At 38.3% G+C, this 20810-nt stretch overlaps 1 protein-coding gene across 1 annotated transcript in view; it reads left to right on the top strand.

Annotated features, from left to right (window-relative positions):
• SMARCA5 (SNF2 related chromatin remodeling ATPase 5) overlaps window positions 1-20810 on the top strand; it is a gene marked incomplete at its 5' end in the record, with an annotated part of 45829 nt that overhangs the window by 18295 nt on the left and 6724 nt on the right. The window contains 8 exons of the mRNA XM_079714968.1: window positions 3225-3334; window positions 11006-11232; window positions 13043-13164; window positions 13242-13394; window positions 15456-15588; window positions 19057-19205; window positions 19407-19526; window positions 20533-20643. Of these exons, the coding sequence (XP_079571094.1) occupies window positions 3225-3334; window positions 11006-11232; window positions 13043-13164; window positions 13242-13394; window positions 15456-15588; window positions 19057-19205; window positions 19407-19526; window positions 20533-20643 (1125 nt within the window). The remainder of the gene's footprint in view (window positions 1-3224; window positions 3335-11005; window positions 11233-13042; window positions 13165-13241; window positions 13395-15455; window positions 15589-19056; window positions 19206-19406; window positions 19527-20532; window positions 20644-20810) is intronic.

The following is a 20810-nucleotide window of genomic DNA, read 5'->3' as shown; positions in this document are numbered from 1 at the left end:
CTTATGGTGAGAGGAGGGGTAATATAGGCAGTTTTAGCCTTAGAACCTAGGGTGGAATACTAACTTTATGAAGGAAAAAAGTAATCCCTTAGGGTTAAAAAAAGTACAGTGGGGGAAAGAAGAGTTGCATAAGGACTTAATATAGATAAGTTTTAGAAGCTTAGTTCCATTTACATTTCGTAGGAGAATCTAACAGATTTTGTTCTAAAAGGCCAAAGGTCCATCTGTTGTTCTTAAATCCAGTGACTGTGTGTAAGCAGTTGCTAATAGCACAGTGCAAGAAGAGTTGATATGTTTTTGCTGTGAAGTATGGCTTCGTTCCTTCCTTGGAGATTCACAAGTGAAAGTTGGTAGGAAGATAGAAATTTCTCTGATAGACCACAGATTGTGATACCCTGGCCTGCAGGGTAAATCATGTAAGCATGACATAGACGGCCTTTCATGACCTAACTCAGGGTTCCTCAACTTTTGGGAGGGCGAGGAAGGGTGGCTTTCTTGTTTGACAGCATCCCCAGGGCTTCTGCACTCTAGATGCCAGAGTATATGCCCTCATTTGTGATAATGAAAAATGTTTCTAGGCATTAGAAACATGTCTTGCAGGGCAACACTGCCCCTCCTCCAAAAAGTTAACCTTTCGAGTATTTTCCAACTTCTGTTTCACTTCTTATATCAAGCTTTAATTTGCTAGAGTTGGCTGGCCCCACTGTCAGTTTTCTGTAAACATTGTGTTAATCTCAGTCTCTCTGCTTACCTTTTTTGCCACATCTAGTATCCCCTTTCCTGCCCTCTTTTACTGATAACACCTAGGCCAAGACTCAGTGGTGATGTCACTTTCTCCACTGAATACCCAGGCTGAGGCCAGCCTAGAGACTCCCTTCTGTATATTGTATCTTTACTAATCTTGACATTCTAAAGTTACAGGACTTTGCACAGGGTACTGAAATGACTTATTTACACGTTTTCCCTGCTGCATTGTAAACACAAAGGCAGAGTATGTCTTAACATTTGTTTTTGTATCCCTAGCCCAATGCCTGGCTCAAAGTGGATATTTGATTAAGGGGAAAAAATTAAAAATTTTATGAATGTTCCGATATTTCTTTCTACAGAAATTAATTTTTAAGGTACTTTAAAATTCTATGTACTGAAATTTTATTTTGTTAAACATTTGAAGATGATGATCTCCTAGACACCTTTGTTTCAATTTAGATGGCATTCAAGCATGTAAACACTCAGATTTATCTGTTTGAAGGACTGTGGAGTGTATATGTAGGCTTTGCTTTAATAAATAGATGGGTACATGTAGGTAAAGCATACTAAAATCCACGCAACAGAATACCAGTTTTGGCATTTGTTTGTTTTGTTCAGAGAGTAGTATGAAGATACTTACCAAATCAGGGGGAAAAGGTCTGGTGGCTACCATTCTGCTCTGTCCTGAAAGTCCCACCATAGCTCCTGTGATCTCAGAATGAAAGAGTATATTCACAGTCACATGGGTGTACTTAGGAATGAGATAATTCTTGTTGTATGAGTTTTCTATTGTTGGAACACCCCCCAACCCCCAAAAACCCGCACCAAAACCTAAATTGTATGTGTTTTAATAATTCCAGAAGTTATAAGTTGGCTGAGTGGGCTCTTTGCTGGTTTTACTTGTATTTATCCAGCTGCATGTACCTGGACGGTTCTGGAAGAGGGCCAGTGGGGCTGAAGGTCCTTGCTCACGTGTCTGGCATCTGGTGCTAGCTTTCGGCTAGGGCTGCACTAGCTTCCTTATGTGGTGGTATTAGAGTAGTGTTGCTTATTATTTTTCTCACCAATTTTTAATTTGTTTTGTGGTGATTATATTTTTATAAGCTAGTGTAATTAGAACAAAGGATGACACAAATAAAAGGATATCTTCAGTTTTATAGATGTCAACTGCATATAGCATTGGTATGTCTCACAAGTATAATGTGTAAAAGAAACCAGATATAAATGAGCATGAGTCTTTGTATATAAAGTTAAAAACAGGCAGAACTAATTTATGATGTTAAAAAGTATGAATATTGCTTACCTTTGGGAAGAAAAAGGGGGATAGTGACTGGTAAGGTTACAGAAGGATTTATGGGATGTTCTCTTTATCTAGGAGATGGTTACATGGGTATGTTTACTTGATTAAAATGCATCGAACTGTATATTCACGATTTGTATACTTTACATTTGTCTATTTCCATAAGAAAATGGTAGTAAATTTAAAAACTGTAACCATGAAGACATCTTAATGTAGACCTAGCCATTTCTTAAGTAATGTTAGACAGTCTACATGCAGGTAACTAGTTTGAGATCTGAGAGGCAATGAATGTTGAAAATATCGTCTTGAAAATTTACTATTTTTAATACTTTATGACAGTATATATATATATATATATATATATATATATATTTTTTTTTTTTTTTTGCGGTACGCGGGCCTCTCACTGTTGTGGCCTCTCCCGTTGCGGAGCACAGGCTTCAGATGCTCAGGCTCAGTGGCCATGGCTCACGAGCCCAGCCACTCCGCAGCATGTGGGATCTTCCCGGACCGGGGCACGAACCCGTGTCCCCTGCATCGGCAGGCGGACTCTCAACCACTGCGCCACCTGGGAAGCCCCGACAGTATATATTTTAAAAAACTTTTGTTGGAGTATAGTTACTTTACAATGTTGTGTTAGTTTCTACTGTACAGCAAAGTGAATCAGCCATAGGTATACATACATGCCCTCTTTTTTGGATTTCCGTCCCATTTAAGTCACCACAGAGCATTGAGTAGAGTTCCCTGTGCTACACAGCAGGCTCTCACTAGTTATCTGTTTTATACATAGTATCAATAGTGTATATATATCAGTCCCAATCTCCCAGCTCATCCCACCCTCCCCTTCTCCCTTGGTATCCATACATTTTCTACATCTGTTTCTGCTTTGTAAATAAGATGCTCTATACCAGTTTTTTCAGATTCCACATATATGCGTTAATATATGATATTAATTTTTCTCTTTCTCACTATGTATTGAAAAAATATTCATCTTAACATTACTCTTTAGGAAATCACTAATAATAAATTATATGTTTGGCAGGAAGAAGTCCTAAGAATAATTTGATGTCCAAGAAGATACATTTCTTTTCTATGTATTTAATAGACACTTTTGAGATCCTGAAATAATGCTTATATTACAGATAAGGTCATCTGCATTTCTTTTTGCTCTTTTAAGGTTTTGCGTCCATTCCTCCTTCGTCGAATTAAGGCTGATGTTGAAAAGAGTTTGCCTCCAAAGAAGGAAGTAAAAATCTATGTGGGTCTCAGCAAAATGCAAAGGGAATGGTATGTTTTCTGAGACGTTTTTGAAATCACTCTTGATCCTGTACTAACTTTCATTTGTATTTTATTTTCCTAACTTGTGTTGTCAAGGAATTCTGTTTGCTGGATTGAACTCAGCCTAAAGAGTTTCCCAGTCGTATAATTTGATTAGGACTTGCTAATCAAATTTGTGATGCAAAGCCTTTATTAGATGACAGAATCAAGTTGGGAGGTTTATGAATTCAAAAATTAAACTTGACATTTAACAGGGATGCAATTAAAGCCCACTGCTTGGGTTTCTAAAAAAGAAGCTGTGGTGGCATAGATGTGAGACATGTGGTTAACCCAGTGGTTCATAAATACTGGCCCGTGGGCTAGTGCTAGTCCCTGATGAAGTTGGAGATTGTCGAGGTATGAGAAAACTTAAGTGCTTTCTCTTATCGCAGAAAGCTATGTTTATTTAATTTAAAAGACTCCGTTCTGAGTTGATGTTTTATTTTAGGCAGGATAAAATGTCCTTTTGTGAAATTATGGTGATGACATATGGTAGCTACTTTTACAATACTTGAATAGGACATACTAAAAAAGTTAAAAACCTTGTAAGTTTTTATTATCTTTTTCTTCTTTTCTTTTTTTTTTGAATTTTATTTTATTTTTTTATACAGCAGGTTCTTATTAGTCATCAATTTTATACACATCAGTGTATACATGTCAATCCTAATCTCCCAATTCATCACAGCACCCTCCCACCCCCCTGTGGCTTCCCCCCCTTGGTGTCCATACGTTTGTTCTCTACATCTATGTCTCAGTTTCTGCCCTGCAAACCAGTTCATCTGTACCATTTTGCTAGGTTCCACATATATGCGTTAATATACAATATTTGTTTTTCCTTTTTCTGACTGACTTCACTCTGTACGACAGTCTCTAGATTCATCCACGTCTCTACAAATGACCCACTTTCGTTCCTTTTTATGGCTGAGTAATGTTCCGTTGTATATATGTACCACATCTTCTTTATCCATTCGTCTGGTGATGGGCATTTAGGTTGCCTTCATGACCTGGCTATTGTAAATAGTGCTGCAATGAACATTGGGGTGCATGTGTCTCTTGGAATTATGGTTTTCTCTGGGTATACGCCCAGTAGTGGGATTGCTGGGTCATATGGTAATTCTGTTTTGAGTTTTTTAAGGAACCTCTGCACTGTTCTCCATAGTGGCTGTATCATTTACATTCCCACCAACAGTGCAACAGGGTTCCCTTTTCTCCACACCGTCTCCAGCATTTGTTGTTTGTAGATATTCTGATGATGCCCATTCTAACTGGTGTGAGGTGATACCTCATTGTAGTTTTGATTTGCATTTCTCTAATAATTAGTGATGTTGAGCAGCTTTTCATGTGTTTCTTGGCCATCTGTATGTCTTCTTTGGAGAAATGTTTATCTAGGTCTTCTGCCCATTTTTGGATTTGTTTTTTTGGTTTTTTTGATATTGAGCTGCATGAGCTGTTTATGTATTTTGGAGATTAATCCTTTGTCCGTTGATTCGTTTGCAAATATTTACTCCCATTATGAGGGTTGTCTTTTTGTCTTGTTTGTAGTTTCCTTTGCTTTGTAAAAGCTTTTAAGTTTCATTAGGTCCCATTCGTTTATTTTTGTTTTTATTTCCATTACTTTAGGAGGTGGGTCAAAAAAGATCTTGCTGTGATTTACGTGAAAGAGTATTCTTCCTGTGTTTTCCTCTAAGAGTTTTATAAGTGTCCGGTCTTACATTTAGGTCTCTCATCCATTTTGAGTTTATTTTTGTGTATGGTGTTAGGGAGGGTTCTAATTTCATTCTTTTACATGTAGCTGTCCACTTTTCCCAGCATCACTTATTGAAGAGACTGTCTTTTCTCCATTGTATATGCTTGCCTCCTTTGTCATAGATTAGTTGACCATAGGTGCGCGGGTTTATCTCTGGGCTTTCTATCCTGTTCCATTGATCTATATCTCTTGTTTTTGAGCCAGTACCATATTGTCTTGATTACTGCAGCTTTGTAGTATAGTCTGAAGTCAGGGAGTCTGATTCTTCCAGCTCCACTTTTTTCCCTCAAGACTGCTTTGGCTATTCGGGGTCTTTTGTGTCTCCATACAAATTTTAAGATTTTTTGTTCTAGTTCTGTAAAAAATGCCATTGGTAATTTGATAGGGATTGCATTGAATTGGTAGATTGTTTGGGTAGTATAGTCATTTTCACAGTGTTGATGCTTCCAATCCAAGAACATGGTATATCTTCCCATCTGTTTGTATCATCTTTAATTTCTTTCATCAGTGTCTTATAGTTTTCTGCATACAGGTCTTTTGTCTCCCTAGGTAGGTTTATTCCTAGGTATTTTATTCTTTTTTTGCAATGGTAAATGGGAGTGTTTCCTTAATTTCTCTTTCGGGTTTTTCATCATTAGTATGTCGGAATGCAAGAGGTTTCTGTGCATTATTTTTGTATCTTGCTACTTTACCAAATTCATTGATTAGCTCTAGTAGTTTTCTGGTGGCATCTTTAGGATTCTCTATCTTATGTATATTATCCTATGTATATTCTCTATCCTGTGTATCTCTATGTATATTATCATGTCATCTGCAAACAGTGACAGTTTTAGTACTTCCTTTAGTACTTCTTTTCCAATTTGTATTCCTTTTATTTATTTTTCTTCTCTGATTGCTATGGCTAGGACTTCCACAACTTGAATAATAGTAGTGAGAGTGGACATCCTTGTCTTGTTCCTGATCTTAGAGGAAATGCTTTCAGTTTTCCACCATTGAGAATGATGTTTGCTGGGGGTTTGTCGTATATGGCCTTTATTATGTTGAGGTAGCTTCCCTCTATGCCCACTTTCTGGGGATTTTTTCTCATAAATAGGTGTTGAATTTTGTCAAAAGCTTTTTCTGCATTTATTGAGATGATCATACGGTTTTTGTTCTTCAGTTTATTAATATGGTATATCACATTGATTGATATGCGTGTATTAAAGAATCCTTGCATCCCTGGGATAAATCCCACTTGATCAGTGGTGTATGATCCTTTTAGTGTGTTGTTGGATTCTGTTTGCTAGTATTTTGTTGAGGATTTTTACATCTGTATTCATCAGTGATATTAGTCTGTTATTTTCTTTTTTTGTAGTATCTTTGTCTGGTTTTGGTATCGGCGTGATGGTGGGCTCATAGAATGAGTTTGGGAGTGTTCCTTCCTCTGAAATTTTTTGGAAGACTTTGAGAAGGATGGGTGTTAGCTCTTGTCTAAATGTTTGATAGAATTTACCTGTGAAGCCGTCTGGTCCTAGACTTTTGTTTGTTAGAAGAGTTTTAATCACAGTTTCAATTTCATTGCTTGTAGATTGGTCTGTTCATATTTTCTGTTTCTTCCTGGTTCAGTCTTGGAAGGTTATACCTTTCTAAGAATTTGTCCATTTCTTCCATATTGTCCGTTTTATTGGCATAGAGTTACTTGTAGTAGTCTCTTAGGATGCTTTGTATTTCTTCGGTGTCTTTTGTAACTTCTCCTTTTCCATTTCTAATTTTACTGATTTGAGTCCTCTCCCTCTTTTTCTTGATGAGTCTGGCTAATGGTTTATCAATTTTGTTTATCTTCTCTAAGAACCAGCTTTTAGTTTTATTGATCTTTGCTATTGTTTTCTTTGTTTCTATTTCACTTATTTCTGCTCTCATCTTTATGATTTCTTTCCTTCTACTAACTTTGGGTTTTGTTTTTCTTCTTTCTCTAGTTCCTTTAGGTGTAAGGTTAGATTGTTTATTTGAGACTTCTCTTGTTTCTTGAGGTAGGCTTGTATTGCTATAAACTTCCCTGTTAGAACTGCTTTTGCTGTATCCTATAGGTTTTGGATTGTTGTGTTTTCATTGTCATTTGTTTCTAGGTATTTTTTGATTTCCTCTTTGATTTCTTCAGTGATCTCTTGGTTATTTAGTAATGTATTGTTTACCTCCATGTGTTTGTGTTTTTTACGTTTTTTTCCCTGTAATTGATTTCTAATCTCATAGCATTGTGGTCAGAAAAGATGCTTGATATGATTACAATTTTCTTAATTTATTGAGGCTTGATTTGTGACCCAAGATGTGATCTATCCTGGAGAATGTTCCATGTGCACTTGAGAAGAAAGTGTAATCTGCCGTTTTTGGATGAAATGTCCTAGAAATATCAATTAAATCTATCTGGTCTGTTGTGTCATTTAAAGCTTGTGTTTCCTTAGTAATTTTCTGTTTGGATGATCTGTCCATTGGTGTAAGTGAGGTGTTAAAGTCCCCTCACTATTATTGTGTTACTGTTGATTTCCTCTTTTGTAGCTGTTAGCAGTTGCCTTATGTATTGAGGTGCTCCTATGTTAGGAGCATATGTATTTATAATTGTTATATCTTCTTGGATTGATCCCTTGATCATTATGTAGTGTCCTTCCTTGTCTCTTGTAACATTCTTTATTTTAAAGTCTATTTTATCTGAAATGAGTATTGCTACTCCAGCTTTCTTTTGATTTCCATTTGCATGGAATATCTTTTTCCTAAGTCTGATGTGGGTCTCTTGTAGACAGCATATATATGGGTCTTGCTTTTTTTCAGCAAGCTTGTGTCTTTTGGTTGGAGCATTTAATCCGTTCACGTTTAAGGTAATTATCGATATGTATGTTCCTATGACCACCTTCTTAATTGTTTTGGTTTGTTTTTGTAGGTCCTTTTCTTCTCTTGAGTTTCCCACTTAAAGAAGTTCCTTTAGCATTTGTTATAGAGCTGGTTTGGTGGTACTGAATTCTCTTAGCTTTTGATTGTCTGTAAAGCTTTTGATTTCTCCATTGAATCTGAATGAGATCCTTACTGGGTAGAGTACTCTTGGTTGTAGGTTCTTCCCTTTCATCACTTTAAATATGTCACGCCACTCCCTTCTGGCTTGTAGAGTTTCTGGTAGAAATCAGCTGTTAACCTTATGGGAGTTCCCTTGTATGTTGTTGTTTTTCCCTTGCTGCTTTCAATAATTTTTCTTTGTCTTTAATTTTTGCCAATTTGGTTACTATGTGTCTCGGTGTGTTTCTCCTTGGGCTTTTATCCTGTATGGAACTCTCTGCACTTCCTGGACTTGGTGGCCATTTCCTTTCCCATGTTAGGGAAGTTTTCTACTATAATCTCTTCAGATATTTTCTCGGGTCTTTTCTCCTTCTGGGACCCCTATAATGCGAATGTCAGTTACGTTTAATGTTGTCCCAGAGGTCTCTTAGGCTGTCTTCATTTCTTTTCATTCTTTTTTCTTTAGTCTGTTCCACAGCAGTGAATTCCACCATTCTGTCTTCCAGGTCACTTATCCATTCTTCTGCTTCAGTTATTCTGCTATTGATTCCTTTTAGTGCATTTTTCATTTCAGTTATTGTATTGTTCATCTTTGTTTGTTTGTTTTTTAATTCTTCTAGGTCTTTGTTAAACATTTCTTGCATCTTCTCTATCTTTGCCTCCATTCTTTTTCCGAGGTCCTGGATCATCTTCACTCTCATTATTCTGAATTCCTTTTCTGGAAGGTTGCCTCTCTCCACTTTGTTTGGTTGTTTTTCTGGGGCTTTATCTTGTTGCTTCATCTGGTACATAGCCCTCTGCCTTTTCATCTTGTCTGTCTTTCTGTGAATGTGGTTTTTGTTCCACAGGCTGCAGGATTGTAGTTCTTCTTGCTTCTGCTGTCTGCCCTCTGGTGGATGAGGCTATCTGAGAGGCTTGAGCAAGTTTCCTGATCGGAGGGACTGGTGGTGGGTAGAGCTGGCTGTTGCTCTGGTGGGCAGAGCTCAGTAGAACTTTAATCCGCTTGACTGCTGATGGGTGTGGCTGGGTTCCATCCCTTTTGGTTGTTTGGTCTGAGGTGAGCCAACACTAGAGTCTACTGGGGATCTTTGGTGGGGCTAATGGCAGACGCTGGGAGGGCTCACATCAAAGAGTACTTCCCAGAATTTCTGCTGCCAGTGTCCTTGTCCTCATGGTGATACACAGCCACCCCCCACCTCTACAGGAGACTCTCCAACACTAGCAGGTAGGTCTGGTTCAGTCTCCTATGGGGTCACTGCTCCTTCCCCTGGGTCATCATGTGCACACTACTTTGTGTGTGCCCTTCAAGAGTGGAGTCTCTCTTTGCCCCAGTCCTGTCGACGCCCTGCAGTCAAATCCCACTAGCCTTCAAAGTCTGATTCTCTAGGAATTCCTCCTCCTGTTGCCGGACCCCCAGGTTGGGAAGCCTGACGTGGGGCCCAGAACCTTCACTCCAGTGGGTGGACTTCTGTGGTATAAGTGTTTTCCAGTTTGTGAGTCACCCACCCAGCAGTTATGGGATTTGATTTTATTGTGATTGCACCCTTCCTACTGTCTCATTGTGGCTTCTCCTTTGTCTTTGGATGTGGGGTATCTTTTGGTGAGTTCCAGTGTCTTCCTGTCGATGATTGTTCAGCAGTTAGTTGTGATTCCGGTGCTCTTGCAAGAGGGAGTGAGAGCATGTCCTTGTACTCCGCCAGCTTGAACCAATTCTCACTGTGGTTTCAATTTTCATTTCCTCCTCTTTTTGTCTTTTTTAAAAAGTTTTATGGGTATCTGAAATCTAAAGGGCTGGAAACCGCTGTCTTAAGTGTAGTGTTCAGAGGAGGGGAATAAATACCCACTGTGTTCTTTCCTGGTTATACCACATCTCAAGTATATTCAGTTCCATACTTAATATTGGTAAGTATTTGCAAGGGTCTGCAGTTGTTGGTAAAAGGACAGAAGGGATGTAAGGCAAAGAAATGGGGATGTTATCTGGTAAAGAGATGACCAGTGTAGAAGATAGGCCATCCTAAATGTCTTCAGAAATTTTGAAAGGTTTTTTATAAGGTGTTAGGCTTGTCTTATATAAAGTTCTAAAATACAGAATTAAGACATGAGTCAATGCTGAGGGAAGACAAATCTTTTTTAGTTATAATCATATTGGGGAACTTTATATCAGAATTGTGGGTGCTTTGAGTATTTTGTGCCCCATAATTGGAGTTGTTAAGTATAGATTGCTTTGGTTGTTTACGTTATTTTGCTCAGTGGGTTCAAGGTCCTGAATCTTTGGTATTTGGACAGATTGCTCTTTCCTTTAGGATAATGTCTAACTTCTTAGCATATACAGTCAAGGCTTTTCATAATCCAGCCTTAGCTTAACTGCCCCCTTCTCTTCCCCCAGCCTGTACACTTTTACTTACATTTAAATTGCATTGTATTCATTTTATTATCATCATCATGCTTTATGCTCTCATGATTCTTTCTCCCTCCTTAGCTCTTAATGTTCTTACCCAAATGCTACACTAGCTACGTTGAATTATAATGGAATAGTGGCACTCTTCTGTTGGAAAAGACTACGAATAAGTTTTGCTTTATTACTTAAAAATGTTGTATCATACTGTTTCATTTCAGTTCATCCCAAGGAGACGAATTTACTCTTTCGGGCCTCAAGGCCCAAAGCATTAATGGTACACATTAGAACACTGGGGGCAATAAAGAGAAACAGAAGAAAAAAGCAGTTATAGGTGATAGACTCCTAACTACACCTTAGAAGTTGATGGGTTGTTTCTTACAGGTATTTTGGGTTGAGATGGGATTGAGGATATAAAGTGGCAGAGACTCGTCCCAGGAACATTTGAGCCCTCTTAAAGTGTTTTTCTTCTCACTAGGTATACTCGTATATTAATGAAGGATATAGATATACTAAACTCTGCAGGGAAGATGGACAAAATGAGGCTACTGAACATCCTGATGCAGTTGAGGAAATGCTGTAATCACCCATATCTCTTTGATGGAGCTGAACCTGGTCCACCTTACACAACGGACATGCATCTAGTTACCAACAGTGGCAAAATGGTGGTGTTAGACAAACTGCTCCCTAAATTAAAAGAACAAGGTACTTATGTTACTGGTATCAAATGGAGAAGTAATGGAAAGTGTCTTAAGATTCTGATGTTAACATGAAGGAGCCATCCTACCCTATGAAATGACTACTCTGGCACTTTCTAAAGTTGAAGTGTGGGACATTTAAAAACTTCTGTCCATTATCTGAGCTTCCCCCTGCCCTCCCATTTTAAGCCTTAAATCTTTTAGAAAGTGATCAGTAGTTAGGGTAGCCACACTCCGTGGATTTGGGTGAGAGTTCTTTCTTATTTTATATATGCTTTCCTAGAAATGTCAACTTTTTGTTATAAAACACCAAGAATGCTCTTCTCACCCATATGCAGTTCCCAGAGCCTTTGATAGACAGTGGTGTTGTGTTCATGGTATTTTTTCTTAGCTGTTTGTGTGGATTTTTAATTTAATTAAATGGACCCAAAGCAGTTTTATTTGTAACATACTGGCTTTTAATATGAAAATGAGTATGCATATGGATGTATTTAAATTACAGGAATGTAGAGAGAATTTAGTAGGAAGCCAGCTTCAGCAATTATAAATTCATGGCAAAACTTGTTTTCATCTACATCATACCTACTTTCCATCTCCGAGAACGTTTTGAACCAAATCCCAGACATCAAGGCATCTCATAGACAAATTATTCATTCTGTAATATGAAGTATACAGTCAGATTTAAAGTTTCTCCATTTGTGTTTCTCTGTATATTTTGGTAAGAATGAAAATTGTACCAGTAGGTGAATTTCCTCTAGCATATTGACTTGAAAACATTGTAAGAGTTGCCAGTGAATTGGTTTACTTTTTTCTTTTTATACCTTTTTTAAAAATGTATTTTCTAAAATGCTTTCCTTGGGCCTCAGCCTGGCCTCACTACATTCTAGGGGCAGTATCCCCCGCTTCTCCTGCCACTGGCCTTAACCGGCCCTCGGGCCCTCCCACCTCCCAGGACAGGGTGGCACCTGCCACTCTCAGGACCACCCTTCCAAGGCACAGTAAACCGGACCCTGTTGCAAAACAAATAAATAAAGATTTAAAAATAAATAAATAAATAAAACGTTTTCCTTAAAAGCTTAGTAATTGAAGAAATTGAATACGTGGGGAGGAGTGGCCGGAACTTGATAGGAGACTGCTGAACATCCATATGCATTTAGGGTGTGGGAAGGTGGACAAGAGCAGATTATCAGCCTCAGCTTCTAAGAGAAGATAGTTTCGTAATCATTATTTTTTAAAAGGATCCCTTTGTCTTCGTATGTCCTACTGAAGGCGTTGTGCAGCTGGCTGAAGAAACGCAGTTGGATAATTTGAGTCACGGCATAAGTGAAGGGTGATGGTCTAGATGTGAGGCGCACATTTATGGTTCTTCCATCTGGATTAGGTCTTGAGAACTAGAATGAGACCAGGGTGTTGGGTGTGTGTTGGGAGATGTGTGGGGCTGTGCACAGGGAGTTGTGGTGGAGGGTTATTTTTAAGTATGTGGGATAAAAAGATAGTGATTCTCTCAGCCTTTGGGATGGCAAGACCTCCCAAGCCAGAGGTAAATACCCTTTTCTGTTTACAGAAACACTTTTCTTTAGTGTGTTGTGTAAATACTACCCTTTTCTATTTGTGCATTGATGGGAAAAATGTGGGGAGTGACTTCAACTTGGATAATAAATAATGTACAGTTTTTTTCTTGTAACTAACTACGTAACCTGGAATTAAGGAGTAATTGGTTAGTCTTGGTTTTGGTTAGCCTTAAATTTAATTTTTTTTCTTTTTTTTTTTTTTACTTTTGAAGCTTCTGATAATGGGCTGTTAATGTTTGCTGACAGGTTCACGAGTACTAATCTTCAGTCAGATGACGAGGGTATTGGATATTTTGGAAGATTATTGCATGTGGAGAAATTATGACTACTGTAGGTTGGATGGGCAGACACCCCATGATGAGAGACAAGTGAGTAAAATCTGGGGAGGGGAGATCAAAAAATTATCAGATAAAATAATTTTCTGACATTTATTTTATGTCTATAGGAGTCCATCAATGCATACAATGAACCAAACAGCACAAAGTTTGTTTTCATGTTAAGCACACGTGCTGGTGGTCTTGGCATCAATCTTGCTACCGCTGATGTAGTAATTTTGTATGACTCAGATTGGAATCCCCAAGTAGATCTTCAGGCTATGGTAAGAGATAACAAATATATTCTGTGCCTAACAGACGTTTTAAAGTAAACTGATAAACAGTCTACAAATGTCAGTGACTTAATCCTGTAGAATTTTATTTTCTCTGACCTAATAGTACAGTGAGGGTATTTTGCTGGTGATCTTCCATCTAAATCAGGGTATTTCCATCTTACATCTTTGCCATATCTTAGGACCTTAGAGTCCTATTATATCTGCATCCTGTTGGTAGAAAGGGGAGGAGAGAAAGCTGAGAATTGCCCAGGAAATTTTTTATGGGGCAGAACTGAAAGTGACCCCGCATTCATTAGCCAGCACTCAACCACATAGCATAACTTACTGCAAGGGAGTTGGTAAATGATAGTATAGTTGTGTCCCAGGAGGAAGGGGTAGTGGGTTTGGGGAGCTGCTAACCTGCCTGCCACTATAGATGTTTAAAATTTTAGGCCCATGTGTGGGAGTATCTTGGCCAGATCAAGAGGATCATTCTTTTTTTTTTTTTTTTAAATTAATTTTATTTTTGGCTGCGTTGGGTCTTTGTTGCTGTGTGCGGGCTTTCTCTAGTGGCGAACGGGCTACTCTTCGTTGCGGTGCGCGCGCTTCTCATTGCGGTGGCTTGTCTTTGTTGAGGAGATCAGGCTCTAGGCGCGTGGGCTTCAGTAGTTGAGGTGTGTGGGCTCAGTAGTTGTGGCTCACGGGCTCTAGAGCGCAGGCTCAGTAGTTGTGGCGCACAGGCTTAGTTGCTCTGTGGCATGTGGGATCTTCCCAGACCAGGGCTCGAACCCGTGTCCCCTACACTGGCAGGCGGATTCTTAACCACTGTGCCACCAGGGAAGTCCCAAGAGGATCATTCTTTTTTTTTTTTTTAGTTATTTCTGAGATACACATTTTAGAGCAATAACTAGAATTATGACTTATATATAATTACATCAGAACATATAAAATTTTTAGAAATTTCATGTAATGTCTGAAACACTTATATTAACATATTTCCATACAAATAACCCAAAGAAAGTTCAGTATTAGTTGTTTTGTTTTTTTATACTGCAGATTCTTATCAGTCATCCATTTTATACACATCAGTGTATACATGTCAATCCCAATCGCCCAATTCATCACACCACCATCCCCACCCCACCGTGGTTTTCCCCCCTTGGTGTCCATATGTTTGTTCTCTACATCTGTGTCTCAACTTCTGCCCTGCAAACCGTTCATCTGTACCATTTTTCTAGGTTCCACATACATGCGTTAATATACGATATTTGTTTTTCTCTTTCTGACTTACTTCACTCTGTATGACAGTCTCTAGTCATTCTTACGTTGAGAAAATTTCTGGGCTATAGATTAATATGAAAACTTACAAGTTCTAAAGTTTGATATTGCTAATAATTTGACCTGTGGTATTTACATCTTTGGTGTTGGCCACTTTCATCCTGTGACTCTTTGTAAGGATGGCTGGGAAAATTGATCAATTAGAAGTAGGGGTGCTTTGTAAGATGTGTTTTATGAACTTAAGAAAAGTTAAACAGAAAATGGAATTCATATTAATTTGATTACTTATATGTAGTTAATTGGGCACTATTTAAAGACTAGGATTTTTATATTGTTTGTGGAGTTCGTTTGTTCATGTCACTTTTTTCCCTAATTGCAATGAAAATTTAGATTTGATTTAGGTAGAAAAGCATTTTGAATTTAAACCTAAGAGAAAAAGATTTTTAAAAACTTTTATCATCAGACTTAAAGATTATAATTGTGTCTGTCTTGTCTGGAAATATTTTATTTCCGTATAACCTAGAAAAATTAATACAGTAGTTTCTCACAGATTCAGCAACTATGACGTGTTCTATACCTCCTAAAAGATTTACTTGTGAGATAACCAGTTAATTTGATTGAAACTGAGAATTTAAGAAATGTTAATGGAATATGGATCCATTATAGTTGTTTTGTATTTTTAAAATCATTTTGTACTTGAGAGTATTTTCATTTTGTTTCTCAGTATACACATTCAAATGTTATTTATGTGAATTTTCAACTGGATTCAGAGTAACCTGGTTATTTTTCTAGGATCGAGCCCATAGAATTGGACAAACCAAGACGGTCAGAGTGTTCCGCTTCATAACGGATAACACTGTAGAAGAAAGAATAGTGGAACGTGCTGAGATGAAACTCAGACTGGATTCAATAGTCATCCAACAAGGTGAGCCTTAGGACTTTTAAAATTTAGCAGGTTGACTTTATAACACTTTTTTCCTGGATTTTCTTTTTGGATATTCTTGTTGTTAAACATATATTAAATCAAGCTACCAGGCAACAATATTTATATTCCAGACTAAAGCATCAGTTTTGTTAAGAGGATGGGTTTGGGCTCAGGAAGGTTGAAATTTGAATATTGACTCGGCTGGTTAGCAGTGCTTTTACACTATCTGAGCCTCTTCTTCATCTGTTAAATAGGGATACAGAGGTTTTTAAGGACTAAAGGGGATAATGTATATAAAAATACCCAGCATTCAGTGTGGTACATATTAAATAGAGGTGTGATGAGTGATCTACATGTACTAACACTCAGTTGACTACTCTGGGGAAACTGAAGAGATAACAATAAAACTTAGAATTCTTTTTTCTAGTCCGCAACGATTTATTGAGCACCAGCAGATGTTAGGCACTGTTCTTAGTGCTGAGAATACAGTGGTGACTGAAACCAACCAGTGTTCTTACTTTCAAGGACTTTATAATTTAGTGAGAGCGAGACACAGAATAAACATTTATGTAAATAGGACTAGATGGTGAAAGTGGGATTTTATTTCGGATTAATTGAAGGGAACTTCAAGTTCATGCCAGATCAGCTTTCAAGGAAGACATTTATATTTTCATGAAGCTTAAAATAGAGTTAGTGATGGGATGTGTAAAATGTAAAAACCAAAACAGACCCTCAGGGGGCCTCCCTGGTGGCGCAGTGGTTGAGAGTCTGCCCGCCGATGCAGGGGACATGGGTTCGTGCCCCGGTCCAGGAAGATCCCACATGCCGTGGAGCGGCTGGGCCCGTGAGCCATGGCCGCTGAGCCTGCGCGTCCGGAGCCTGTGCTCCGCAACGGGAGAGGCCACAACAGTGAGAGGCCCGCGTACCGCAAAAAAAAACCCAAAAAACCAAACAAAACAAAAACAAACCCTCAGTAACCTTGAGCCCACATTGGTTTCCTTCCTTCCCAAATTGTGTCATGACCAAATGCATTTTATCTGTCTCTAAAGCTAAGAGGTATACTGTTGTATTATCCACTGATTATTCCATTTGTGTGTCTTGGTTTTGTCAACCAGTCTCTAATTTCCTTGTAAGGAAGGGAATGTTACATTTCTTTGTTATCCCATAATGCCAACCATAGAGTTAGCCACATGTCTGTATACATAAAGTCAGAAAGAGAAAAACAAATACCGTATGCTAACACATATATATGGAATCTAAGAAAAAGAAAAAAAAAAGGTCATGAAGAACCTAGGGGTAAGACGGGAATAAAGACACAGACCTACTAGAAAATAGACTTGAGGATATGGGGAGGGGGAAGGGTAAGCTGGGACGAAGTGAGAGAGTGGCATGGACATATATACACTACCGAACGTAAAGTAGATAGCTAGTGGGAAGCAGCCACATAGCACAGGGAGATAAGCTCGGTGGTTTGTGACCACCTAAAGGGGTGGGATAGGGAAGGTGGGAGGGAGGGAGACGCTGGAGGGAGGGGATATGGGGATATATGTATATGTATAGCTGATTCACTTTGTTATACAGCAGAAACTAACACCATTGTAAAGCAATTATACTCCAATAAAGATGTTAAAAAAAAAAGACAATACATGATTGCTTTATTATTAGTTTTTGTTAATAATTGCTTAACATAGTAAGCTTACTTTGTACCAAGCCATGTGCTAAATATTTAAATACTGAATATTATCTTCTTTAGTCTTCTGCCAGCTGGAGGTTGGCATCAGAGGTAGAAGCAAGTCACTTATTTACCGTTTACACAGCTAGGAGGTGACTCATCCAGGGCATCAAGAGCTATATAAAACTATTACAGGGGCTTCCCTGGTGGCGCAGTGGTTGAGAGTCCACCTGCCGATGCAGGGGACACGGGTTCGTGCCCCGGTCCAGGAGGATCCCACATGCCGCGGAGCAGCTGGGCCCGTGAGCCATGGCCGCTGAGCCTGCGCGTCCGGAGCCTGTGCTCCGCAACGGGAGAGGCCACAACAGTGAGAGACCCGGGTACCGCAAAGAAAAAAAAAAAAAAAACTATTACAGTGCAGTGTTTAATTAGGAAAGTCTCTGGGGACTTCTGGGGCCTGCCAAACAGAGGTTTCTCATGAGTGATATAATGGCTAGATTTTTTTCCCTCTCACATTCATCCATGCTTTTAGAAATAACATCTGCCTTGTGGTTCTTGTTCTCAATTATTTTCATCTCTGAAACCCTTTTCTTTTTTTTTTTGAAGATTAAAAAAATACAAATTCTTTTACAGTCAGCTTAGAAAAGCTTTTTGAGTCTTTTGACTTAGTGTTTTTGGGGTATTTTTTTATATTTACTAAGGCAACTTTTGGAGCAAAATTTTGTGCTAGTAGCTTTGTTAATCCCATTTATAGACGTATTAGTCAAGCAAGCCTTGGGTGCATGCCTCTGTGTTGACTGTTTTGTGGACTAAGGGGTATAACTAAAAATGAGAATATACAGAAGTACTTTATGTCTGAAAAGTTCCCTCCCAGTCCGCAGGGAAGTAATTTCTGTAAGCTTAAGAACATTTTGATAGCAGTGAGATAGCTTTCAACAAACATGTTCTGTGGATATATTCTAACTTTGAAAGTCATTTTTTTTTTTTTTTGCGGTACGTGGGCCTCTCACTGTTGTGGCCTCTCCCATTGCGGAGCACAGGCTCCGGACGCGCAGGCTCAGCGGCCATGGTTCACGGGCCCAGCCGCTCTGCGGCATGTGGGATCTTCCCAGACCGGGGCACAAACCCGTGTCCCCTGCATCGGCAGGCGGACTCTCAACCACTGTGCCACCAGGGAAGCCCCTGAAAGTCACAAATATTTGATGGTGCATTCTATTAGGGATCCAAAACCATGATACAAGTATGTAAGGTCCCAGAAAACAACTTGTATCTTTACCTACTCATTACAAGTTGGTTGAAGTAGAAAAATTAAAATAGAAGAAAGAAGTATATGTGAATGGCTCTTGAAGTTTGGCAATATGAAGGTTTTTATACTTCGCTTTTGTAAGTAGAACAAGCTGATTTGGGAGCATTAGTAATAATACTAATCAGTTTCTGCAGAAACTTCTTGTGTTTATAATGCTCTCATCTTTTGATACTTAAAAAAAGTTATGGTAATAATTTTGATTTTCAGATATTCCAAGTTACTGTCATTCTCACCGTACAAGAATATATTTTATTGAAGTGGCATTCGGTAGGCATCATTATGTAATTTGTAAACTTAAGAAATATTTCCGAGTTTACAGATTAGAATTTGGTATTTTATGTAAAAATAAAAATTATCAGATGAGAATAAACAGAAATGATTGACGTTTGAGGCAAAATTATGTGGTGTTACATCTAACATTTAAAATTCCAAATATCCAGTAAACTAAAGTTTGTTTGATTAACATTACACAACAAAACCTTTTTTACAGGAAGACTTGTGGATCAGAATCTGAACAAAATTGGGAAAGATGAAATGCTTCAAATGATAAGGCATGGGGCAACACATGTATTTGCTTCAAAGGAAAGTGAGATTACTGATGAGGATATTGATGGTATTTTGGAAAGAGGTGCAAAGAAGGTGAGATGCAGATTAAATGATATGTTTAATATGTAAAATATTTTAAACCAGAACTGTTTGAGGAAATAGTTATGTGAGTTATCGGTAATCTGACTTCCACAGAAAGAAGTTTTTATGTAGTGTAAAGCCTAATGTATTTTGACTATAGTTCTCATGCTTTTTAAATTCTCCATTTAATAGGATGTTTCTTTTGTTTCCTAGACTGCAGAGATGAATGAAAAGCTCTCCAAGATGGGTGAAAGCTCACTTAGAAACTTTACAATGGATACAGAGTCAAGTGTTTATAACTTTGAAGGAGAAGATTATAGAGAAAAACAAAAGGTAATTTAGAAAAAGATTTTGGTTACTTGGAGACTTAATATTTTACTTGAAACTTGGAATTTAAGTGTTAGGTGTAATGCCTTGTCTCAAACAGCAGTCATTTCTGTTTACTCACAGCTAAATTATTTTCATTTTTGTGTGAAACTTAATGCCACATTTTCAGTTGGTAAAGTGAAATGTTTAAAAAGTTTATACTGTTACAGTGCACTATGTTGTGTGGGGTGATTATAGTAATTTGGGATATTTGAAAATTAAGACTGTTGCCAAAAAAAATCGTCACAACCTTATTAGACTTTTTTTTTTTAGTTAACTTTTTTTTTTTTTTTTTTTTTTTTGTGGTACGCGGGCCTCTCACTGTGTGGCCTCTCCCGTTGCGGAGCACAGGCTCCAGACACGCAGGCTTAGCGGCCATGGCTCACGGTCCCAGCCGCTCTGTGGCATGTGGGACCTTCCCAGACCGGGGCACGAACCCATGTCCCCTGCATCAGCAGGTGGACTCTCAACCACTGCGCCACCAGGGAAGCCCTAGACTTTTTTTTTTTAAACAGCAGAATTGGCTGGTAATAATTAAAGGGAATATCATAAGTAATACTTGCTGTTATATAGTGAAATTAGAAAATACCTACAGGGTAGAAGAAAAAAAAATTCTACCTAATGCTTTCCCTTTTAATGTTTAGGCATGTACATCCTCTGAATTTTTTCTAGGCTAAATATATATCTACATTTCTCTCCTAATTGGGGTTCTAAACCTTCTGTAGCATTGTTTTTCACCTAGTATTCATTTGGTCAGGAAATACTTACTGAACGCCTATGCTCTTCACTAGACACCCTCCTGTGTGTTACTTGCATAGTCCCTAGCCTCATAGAGCTTATAGTCTAGCATTCTATGAATATCTTTGCATTTATAAATAACAGTCATAGTGATGTACATAGTCCGAGTTGCATTCATGTAGGATTTGCGACTATATAATAAAGTTGGTGATTTGAATTGCTTCCCATGTGCTAGATTGCATTTACAGAGTGGATTGAACCACCTAAACGAGAAAGAAAAGCCAACTATGCTGTTGATGCCTATTTCAGGGAAGCTCTTCGTGTCAGTGAACCTAAAGCACCCAAGGTGAGTTGACAGAGCACAAATGTCTAAAAATATTGGAACTGTAAATCATTTTTCTCCTTATACTCTTGCGATAAAATCAGATTGAGAATTAGATTTTATGGTTTCTTACAGTATACCTCCTTCAGCTTTTGTTAAGAGTTTTCTAAAGATTAATTTTGAATGTAAGC

Source organism: Hyperoodon ampullatus (genome assembly GCF_949752795.1).
Source record: "Hyperoodon ampullatus genome assembly, chromosome: 1".
Taxonomy (NCBI): Eukaryota; Metazoa; Chordata; class Mammalia; order Artiodactyla; family Ziphiidae; genus Hyperoodon; species Hyperoodon ampullatus.
Note: the sequence above shows the minus strand (reverse complement) of the source record. Positions and strands in the feature narration are given on the sequence as shown.